Below are 10,568 nucleotides of genomic sequence, written 5' to 3'. Positions count from 1 at the left end.
AACCTTGTTACTTCACTAATTTGCTACCCCAAGCCCAAACACCTTTGTCTTGTCAATTCTTCACAAATTTATTGTTTCCTTGTCTAAAAGGTATAAAGCTGCCTGCTTCGGTCACTTAGAGTCTCATATTTTTGTATGAGTTCCCACGTATATGAAATGAAATCTGTTTTTCTCCTGTTAATCTGCCTTGTGTCAGTTTAATGATCCAACCAGCTAAAGAACCCAGAAGAAAAAGTCTTCCTCCCCTACACCTCCAAAAGAGGTAAAAGAATGGGATTAAACTGTAATACATTGTTCTATAATGTGTTTCCCTTCCTCCAACCCTTCCCCCTGCCTCCACTTTTATTATCTTGGACGTTATGTAATATTATAGGTCTCTATAGGACATACAGGTAGGTACGTCTCATTTGTAAAAACTACCTAATTCTTCACAATAAGAAAGTATTGCAATTTATTAATACTTACGTGTTACGGATGGTTATTTTCAGGTCTTCCAAAGCAGAAAACATCTCTGTATGTATATCCTTAGAATTTAGATACATTTATTTCTGGAGGATAGATACCTAAATGTAAGGTATACATATTTAAAATTTTAAAGATACCACCAGGTTATTTTCCTAAATGTCTGTAGCAATTTATACTTCCATCAGTAAATGTGTGAAAGTGGTGGTCCCTCCGCCCCCATCCTTGCCAGTATCAGAATTTTTTAACTTTTCCTCAATGTGATGGATAGAAAATTATTTTTCATTATTTTGCATTTCTCTGAGAGAAGGTGACCATCTTATTTTGCATTTATTTCTAGTGCTTGGGGCTGAGCATAAGACTATTTTATTGGTTTGTCCTGACTTGCTGGCATTCCACTTGACTTAAATGTTCCATGTATTTTCTTTCAATCATATTTTCTCTGAACTTTCTTGAAGTATCTTTTGTCATTCGGAAATTTCACTTTTTTGGGTTGTTAAATCCTTTAGTGTTTTCCTTTATAATTTCCAGGTTTCTATTTTCCTTAAGAAAGCCTCTTTTACTCTTAGGGTAAAATATTTTCCTATATTTTTGAACACTTTATTGTCTATATTTTCTCATGCCTTTATTTTTACACTTAGCTCTATAATTCATGTAAGATTAATTTTCTTTATGTTATGATGTAGAAGTTTGGCTCTATTAGACAGATAGCCAATTATACAGATGTCTTTGAGCAAATCACCCATTTTTTGCTCATCATATTGAAACATCCATAACCTACAGTTTCTACTTCTTTTGTAACACATTAGCACAAACTTAGCAGTTTAAAATACACAAACTTGTTACCTTACGGTTCTGTATGTCGGAAGCCGGGTTCAGATCTAACTGGACTAAAATCACGGGGTCGGCTGTGTCCGTCCTGGGAGCTCTTAGGCGAGAATCCATTTCCTCACTATCTCAGGCTGTTGGTAGAATTTAGTTCCTTTCAGGTCCCCATTTCCTTGATGGCTGTCAGCTGAGGGTCCTTCCCAGCTTCTGGAAGCTGCCTGCGTTGTTTGGGTCGTGGTTCCGTTCCTCCATCTTCGACGCCAGCAATGGTGGGCGGAGTATCCCGCTTCAAATCTCTCCTGCCCCTTCTCCCATCCATACTTCTCTCTGAGCCACTCGTTCTGCTTTCCTTGTCCATTTTTATTTTATTATTATTTAAAAATCTAAGTTTCCTTTATTTATTTGTTTTTATTATTTTTGGCTGCATTGGGTCTTTGTTGCTGCGCGCGGGCTTTCTCTAGTTGCGGCGAGCAGGGGCTACTCTTTGTTGCGGTGCACAGGCTTCTCATTGCAGTGGCTTCTCTTGTTGCAGAGCACGGGCCCTAGGCACGGGGGCTTCAGTAGTTGTGGCTCGTGGGCTCTAGAGTGCAGGGTCAGTAGTTGTGGCGCACGGGCTTAGTTGCTCTGCGGTATGTGGGATCTTCCCGGACTAGGGCTCGAACCCGTGTTCCCTGCATTGGCAGGCGGATTCTTAACCACTGCATCACCAGGGAAGCCCCTTTTAACTGTTTTTTACGCAAAAGAAAAATCCCAAATGCAGTGATGATGAGCCCTTTAAAAAGTAATATTCTATACTATTATGAAATCTTAATTATGGCAGCATGTTCAACACAGTTATTGAACACCTGAACTATCACCATATCTCTGAGAAAATCAGGCGGTTATCATTCAAGTTTTACACAATTATCTCTTTATACAAATTTCACTAAGAAAGGCTTTCTTTATTCCCTTTTGTCATGCCAATACATGTCCAAAATCTTTCTATAATCTGCAAAGTTTTAACTGTAAAACCACAAACTATTTTACCTTGATTACATGCAAGATTCCTAGTCTTGATCCTACCTCTGCACGACAGTAATAAATAAGCTTGTGGCCCTTTTTCCTTGAAAAGTATGCCAATTATGCTCGTCTGCCACAGGAAGAGTGCCACTCAAGAAACTTTTGGCATTCAAGTGTTATCACCAGATGGAAAAATCTCCTAAGATATGAATAGCACTGAGTGTAGAAGACAGCTCTGTTCCTCTCTGCAGTAAAAATGACTCTGTTCTTTTCAATTCCACAACCCATTTATCTCCATTCTCTACCAACCAAAAATATGTAGGAATTTGGTGAAACTGGTGACTCTTCCTCTGGGGTGTTTGGAAGGGGGCCCTGGGCCATTCAAGTACACGTGCTCAGAGTGTTGTAAAACTGTTAGGTCAGGACTATACTTTTAGCTCAGAAGAACCGTTGCTGCTATAAAATTACATTTAGACTCGTTAATTTTGTAGGTACCATTAATATACATGTGGAGATGAAAATCAATGGCCTTCATCATCCCAGACATTAAATGCTGTTAGTGGCAAACTATTTATCCACGATCACCTCTAATATGCTGCAGCAGAAATGTATTTTCAAATAATCAATACCTTGAAATTTCAGTAATTTAAGAGCAAGTACACAAAAACTTCTAAATAAGGAAATGCACTACTACCAAAATCATAGGGACCTCATGATGTGGGCTTAAGGGTAGCATGCAGGTTAAAATCATGTGTGTGGCTACTGTTTACAATAATGAGTGCTGCTACCCAATTTCCCCTATCACAGCCCCACAGAATATGTGCGTATGACACCCTGGGGTAAATGTGAGCGGCTGCTTGCAGGCAGAGATAAAAGCCCTTAGGACTGAGGGGATCTGTGCAGACACAAACCACCAGTGGCACAGCAGCATGCATGGGTATGAACGGTGGGAGGCTCTGGCTTAGCTGACAAAAACTCAGTCAAGCTTTAAAGATGGATTTGAAAAAGTCATTACCTGTCCTCACTTCTGATGGCATGGACCCCCACCGAGAGAGGATGCTTATAACTCCACAGACACTTATTCCACAACTACCAGGTCCAAACCATGGAGGGATACACACAGCTGGCTAACCTCCTGCCCTTGAGCTGCTCACAATCTAGCGTGCCAGGAAGGTGTTTAAGCAGCTCTCTATAACACAAGGTAGGGCAAAAATCAAGGTCAACCAGGGAATTTCAAAGTGGTATGAGGTTACATAAGCTAGAACAAATAGTTGTGTATGGGTACAAGGGAAACTTCAAAGAAAAGAGCTCTGCTAATAGAGAGGTTTAATTCTGAAACGTCATTCTGGCCAAATGTACACAATAAAGCTTGCGTTGAAAAAGCAAAATAAACCGATAATCCTTAAGGTAATCCATTATAGCAGTGCTACTGGGAAGATAATTATGAACCAAACTTTTTAACTACTTCTGAATAACGAGATTAATATAAGGTAGAAAATTTTTTATTTTTTATAGGTTCAGAAACATGACTCTGATTTACATTTGACAATTCTTGAAGTTCCAGCTTTTTAGAAGAAATGAGTATGAGAATGGGAAAAAACTTAAGGCAATGTTATGGTAACATTTATCTTTTTTCTATTCAAGATGCAGCTCTTGAACATTTTTAGTAATTATGACTTTCGACCTGAAACGTTGCTTTAACTGTTTAAGCTAGAAATAAAGTGTAAACTTCATTGGTTAAAATAATTTTCTGGGACTTCGAGTTTAGATCATTTTTGTAAAACAACAAACTATGTAAGTAAAATGGAATCAGTGAGGGGGTCATCTTGAAGACTGTATCTGAACAGTAGTTTAATTTCACCTTTAAAGAAAGTGTGTCTTAAGAATATTTCTTCCAACACTATGAGAAAAATGTTTGACTGCAATCAACCAATCAGGAACTGTTCAAGTCAAGAACTCTTTTTCACTTAAAAACTTCTGTGCATAAAATACATCTGTATGGGGCCTTCCCTGGTGGCGCGGTGGTTGAGAGTCCGCCTGCCGATGCAGGGGACACGGGTTTGTGCCCCGGTCCGGGAGGATCCCACGTGCCGCGGAGCGGCTGGGCCCGTGAGCCATGGCCGCTGAGCCTGCGCGTCCGGAGCCTGTGCTCTGCAACGGGAGAGGCCGCAGCAGTGGGAGGCCCGTGTATCACAAAAAAAAAATAATAATAATAAAAAATAAAAATACATCTGTATGTTTATTTTGAGGGAAACCCTACTTTGTATTCTAGACTACCTCTTTTGAGGATAAGTAGATTTAAAAAAACTTGCACATTGTCTATTTAAGTGTTCAAATACTAAAACACTCAAGTTCAATTACATCCCAAATAATATCTCTAAGGTTTATCAGGTATTTAACAGAACAGGCCCTGTTCTGAGCACTCCTCCTCCTGACTTGTTTAATCCTGCTAAGAACTCTCCCATCCTTCCAGACAAGAGGCAGAGAAAAGAAAAAGGTAGGAAGCTGTCTAGAAATACAAGCCATAGTTTAACAAAAATAAACAGTGGTTTTATTGATTACGTATATTTTCAACTCTAGTAATATATATTATAAACTTTAAGAATTAGAATAAATGGCTGTATTTTTTACCAAGAATAATCTAGGCTATGGCAGCATGTTTGATGAACATTATTGAAGTCCTGCACAGTCATCATCTATCTATTTTTCAGAAAATCAAGAAGTCATCATCCAAGCTTTGTATTAGGTCACAAGACAGTTACCCCTATACACACATTTCATTAAGTAGAAATAAGACATTACACATTTTCTTTTTTGGCAAATCCTCCCTTTCTGTCATACAGATATATCCTCCCAAAGTTATTTTCTTATAATGTACAAAACTTATTTTTTATCCACAAGAGTTGTGTCAAATAACTTTCAACCTGGAAAGCTCAAAGGCATGAGGCAGTAACAAAATGCTACTCTGGACTCTGTATTTCACTTTTGCCTAAAACCCTATTTGATAATTAAAACTAAATGAATCCCACATTATAATACTTACGTAGGAAAGTCTTTTTGTGTACATGTTTGCCACAAAGATGGAAAGTGTCAACTCATCTGAGCAAGTATTTGGCAGATCACAGAAAGAAAATAGGGCTGTGGGAAACGCAAACGCTTTAGTGTTTGACAGCTGAAGAGACTGATGACTGTCACTCCAATTTCTCATCTCCTTCTTCCACGTCTTTCAAACTGAGTACTTCCAAAGAGCCTTTGCCTTTTGTCTCCTTTTTTACGAGCTCATCGATTTCTCGGAAGCAGCCGGGGTCAATGAGACACACCTGAAACATTGAACACAGCTGTTGACCACATGAGGAAGAGGAGTACCATAGAATGGACACAGCTTTCACTTCATATGAGACAAACACACCATACTTTCCAGGTCTCTCTACAACCACAGATAAGACAACGCACAGGACGGTGGGCTGGGTTCTGGTCCAGCCTCTGCCCTTAAGTATGCACGCAGGCCCCTGTGACAAGGCATTATTCTCCCTACTGAGGACTTTTCCAGATTCCTCAGCTGTAAAACGAAGTGGTTGGATTAGAAGGCTATGGTCCTTTTCATACTAAAATTTAGCGTTAAAATTTACAGTTCAATGAAATCATCTCTTTGTAGCCACATCTGAAGAAAAAAAAGAGGTGGAAGGCCTATTTAGAAACCATGTGCAAAGTTTTGCAAAGATTTTAGAACTTCAGAGAGTGTCAGATGTGTTGTTTTACATCTACAGTGGAAAGGGCAACAGTCCTCTAGAGCTCATTTATTTGTCAAGAAGCTATAAAGCTCTAAGACGTGGGTTTGCAGACAGCTGAATTTACACGATGTCTGAAGCTGCAGGGTGAGGACCCAAAGACATGATGTTTTTGCTGCTTCTTTAAAATGTTCTGTGGTAAATGAGACTGACAAACTTTTAGTCCTAGTTCCAATTTCCTCATTAATAGAAGACTCACTGTAAAATATATTCTCATCGAAAATGAGCATTGACCAAAATCATTTTATCATGAATAATTTAACTAAAAAAGCAAACAAAGTGTAAGTGTTCTTAATGACAATTTGGTTCTATGGAGACCTTGACTGTCTTACCTAATTCTAGTTAAGACATTACTGGAAATGTCTTACTGTTCACACCTTCTAAATGTGACAGATTTATGACTAGAGAAGTATTTTGGTAACGTGGAAGCAAAGAAACAGGAGTATGTTAATCTTACAATATCTAACTGTTGACCATAGTCTTCACTTTCTATAACCTTGATGAGTGGCTTGAGTTTTTCTTTCAGCTTCTTCCCTTCATTCACTGGAAGAATGAACCGAAGTCTCATGTGAGCACGTTCTATCTTCATTTTCTCCTTTAACTGCTTTATCACTTCCAAAGCCTATCAAGACAAAATTAAAAACGTCTGTAATTTCTTCGCTTCTTCTGCTGCATTACTGCAGAAGGTATTCAAAACAAAGCAGTTTCCACCTAGCTGGACTGGGCAATGGTTTCTTAGATGACATGAAGAACATTAGCAACCACAGGAAAAAAATAGATCAATTGGGCTTCAAGATTAAAACCTTTTGTTCTTCAAAAAACTATCAAGAAAGTGAAAAGACAACCCACAGAATATGACAAAATACTGGCAAATCGTGCATTTGATATGGTACTAGTATCCAAAATATATAAAGAACTCTTACAACTCAATAATGAAGAAACAACTAATCAACTAAAAAATGGTCAAATGATCTGAAGAGTGATTTCTCCAAAGAAGACAGACAAAGGGTCAATACGCCCATGAAAATATGCGCAAATTATCAGTCATTAGGGAAACGCAAATCAAAACCAGAACAATACCCCCAGGATGGCTATAATCAAGAAGTTGGACAATAACAAACATCACTGAGGATGTGGAGAAACTGGAACCCTTGTACACTGTGGAAATGTAAAATGGCTCAGCTGTTTCGGAAACTGGCTAAGCAATTCCTCAAAAGGTTAATACAGTCACCATATGAGCTAGCAATTCTGTTCCTGGGTATAGAGAAATGGAAACATACGTCCACACAAAAATTTGTAATCAATTTCATAGCAGCATTATTCATGATAGCTAAAAAGTGGGAACAACCCAAATGTCCACCAACTGATGAATGAACAAAAGGTGGTATTTCCATACAATGAACTATTATTCAGTCCTAAGAAGGAAAAAAGTACTGATAGATGCTACAACATGGATTAATCTTGAAAGGGCCACATACTGTATGACTCCATTTATATGAAATGTGCAGAATAGACAAGTCAATAAAAACAGAAATAAAATTTGCAGTTGCCTTATTCCCTCCTTACGAGACAGGGGAATGAGAAGTGACTGCCAACAGGTACAGGGTTTCATTTTGGGGTGATGAAATGTTCTCAAATTAGGTAGCAGGGAAGGGTGCAAAAACTTTGTGAGTATACGACTGAACTGTAGGCTTTAAATGGGTGACTTTTATAGTGTATGTATTATACAAACATTAAAGAAAAATCTAACAACTGGGGTTAAAATGATGCTTTAAAAATCCAAGTTTTATCTTTGTAAAAACATTTTTTACTTTATATTGGAGTATAATTGATTAACAATGATGTGTTAGTTACAGGTGTACAGCAAAGGGATTCAGTTATACCCATACAAGTACCCATTCTTTTTCAAATTCTTTTCCCATTTAGGTTATTACAGAATATTGAGCCAAGCTCCCTGTGCTATACAGTAGGTCCTTGTTGGAAGAATCCAAGTTTTATCTTTAAAGTCTGACTTGGATAGGAAGATGAGAGTCCTAGTATATTTGTGTTTAGTTAAAACAAATTCCATCACTTCTCTCTAAAACCTCCATCATTCCCCTCCCCTGTACCCAAAACCTCCTCCCACTTGCTTCCAAGTAGTGCCATTTTGTTATTACAGACCAACTATTTTAATGTTTTCCTCAGAGAACACTGATTTTCATGGACACTTTTTGACATTAAAAAACAACTCACCTGCTGTTTTGTACTCTTGTTGGGTTTGACAGAATAGTGGATGTCCTTCATGGCTCTCTCGATAAGGATAACGGTGTACGGTCTCTTTGTTTCAGGGTTCACACATTTGTCGGCCACAATAGTTGCAATGTCCCTAAACATCTGCTCCAGCTGTGTGTGCCGTTCTTTATCTGACACTTGAACCTCTCCTTTAGTTAAAATCTTAAAAAACCCAACAAGTTTAAGAAAAGTAATATCTTTATTCCACACTACTTGTTAACTAATCACAGGAATTAATAACTGGGGAGAAAATTAAATTTCATCCTCTTCAGCTACTGATATTTGGTAATAACTTGAGCTTTGCCTAAAGGGATTATCTTGTTCCAAAATCTTACTTATTTAGATGGGGAATGGCGTAAAGGTAATCTTAGCAGAGGGTGTAAATGATGAAATACCTGAAAAGGAATTCTATTTTCAGGTATATTACACTAAAAATATATAAATGAACAAAATAATGCAGCTTAGTAGGAAATCTGATTTCTGGAGGCTTTGGCAAAAAAATCCAAGTCCTGAATTATTAAAAGTGATGCTGCACAGATCGAATTATTGCACAGTAACTGTTCACTCCAAAAAAATAGTACTTTAAAGTTTAACATACCTGTAATCTAATATCTAATACTACTGGATATTCGGGTCAATTATGCTGCAACTGTTAGAACCCACCTGCTTACAGATTTCAGTTTGGTCATCTGTTCCAAACGCACTGATGAGATCTTCCTTCTTTGCAACCTGACCTTTAGAGACATTTACAAACACTGAGTGGGTCTGCAGAACTTCATCAAGGTCTTTTTCCCTTGGGAGGACAGGAGAGAAAGTCCTAAGTGAGTATGCTTGAAACTTCGAAGTTCATTCACATTTAAATACAAGAAGGCGTCGATATGAATAGTAAGAAACAACAAATACTCCTAAATGACCCTCGGTTCCAGGGGACCATTTTGTAACCCAGAACTCCATTTGTATTCGCAGTTACTCAGAGGTGAAAAACGTCGCGGGAGTATGTGTGCCATCACTGAAGGGTGGGGTCCGGCTGCTGCCAAGGAATTCCAGCCCCTAGATGGCAGCAGTGAAGAACTTACACGCACTTCGGTGCAACTACTGGGCTAGGATCTGTGACAAACGCACGAATTATAGAAGCACCCGGAAAACTAGGCCCTTTGCCTTTATCATTATTCTGACGAAAGGACCACAGTTATGGGGGTTTCTTGGCTGTGGCTTTTATGACACCCGGGAAGCAGAGTAAAACCAAGCCCCAAACCAAACCGACCAAACAAAAAAAAACGTCTGGTTTAGACCCTAAGCCCCGGCAGCAGGAGTAGGTTTCCCATTTCCTTCCCTGGCGAGACACCAGCTAGGCCCATTCGTTAGACGACCAAAGGAGGCCGCCTTTGAGGCTACCAGCTCCGGCCAGGGCCCAGAGGGAGAGTGTCACTCACACGCCGCTCCGCCAGCCCACGACTTTGTTTTTGTAGCAGGCGATTTCGAAGCGCTTCCCGGCTCGCTTCATTCGTACTACGGCCACATTGGTCAGGCGGATCTGGTTGGTGGGGGTGAAGATCGACATCGTGGCCGCTCACAGACCTTGGGTCCGGCGAACCAAGGCAAACCTGCGCTGCCGGCCTGAGGGCTAACTGAGCCTCGATATAACCACCCGGCGGCGCGTGGCACAGTAACGCCCTCAGACTGCGCAGCGCCGTTACTAACTCAGCCGAAACGATCCACCCACGCAACTTACTGCGCAGGCGTCAGGTGTTAAGCAAACCGGGCGAGGAGGAGGGAGCTAGAACGCCTGCGTATTGTGGCTTTTACGACACTGCTCCACGCCCGGAAAGAGTGGGTCTCTTCCTTGACGTAATTTTCTTTCCGGAATGAACGAAAGAGCTCTGATTGGTTGGTGGAGCTAATGTTTGGTGACCGGGTGGAAACTCAGTGCCGGGCACCTCACAGTTCCGCGGAGTTCCGGGCCACGCCCACATTACCCTTTCGTTATAGAAAAGTTTTAACACAAAAAACGTAGAGAAAAAAGTGTAATGAACTGCCATGTACCCATCACCCCACTTCAACAATTATCAACATTTTGCCGTTCTTGTTTCATTTTACCTCTTTTTTTTTGTTGGAGTATTTTAAAGCAAATCATCATAAAGTTTTAGCTTTAAATACTTCAGTCTAAACTCCTAACAAATACACCCAACGAGATTAACCATAATTCCTTAATAGCGTCTC

The 10,568-nt window shown here is 39.7% G+C and overlaps 1 protein-coding gene across 1 annotated transcript; it reads right to left on the bottom strand.

Moving 5' to 3' along the window:
• Nucleotides 1-3,775: 3,775 nt before the first annotated feature.
• SBDS (SBDS ribosome maturation factor) lies at nucleotides 3,776-10,059 on the bottom strand. Its single transcript, XM_082857698.1, has 5 exons — nucleotides 9,782-10,059; nucleotides 9,012-9,141; nucleotides 8,310-8,510; nucleotides 6,535-6,699; nucleotides 3,776-5,609 (listed from the first exon to the last, which is right to left on the bottom strand). Exons 1-5 carry the CDS (start codon nucleotides 9,907-9,909, stop codon nucleotides 5,481-5,483), a joined length of 753 nt encoding a protein of 250 aa, XP_082713824.1. The 5' UTR covers nucleotides 9,910-10,059; the 3' UTR covers nucleotides 3,776-5,480.
• Between the last annotated feature and the right edge of the window lie 509 nt (nucleotides 10,060-10,568).

The sequence above is a fragment of the Leucopleurus acutus genome, assembly GCF_964270905.1.
Source record: "Leucopleurus acutus genome assembly, chromosome: 16".
Lineage (NCBI taxonomy): Eukaryota > Metazoa > Chordata > Mammalia > Artiodactyla > Delphinidae > Leucopleurus > Leucopleurus acutus.
This window is presented reverse-complemented; position numbering and strand designations above follow the sequence as displayed.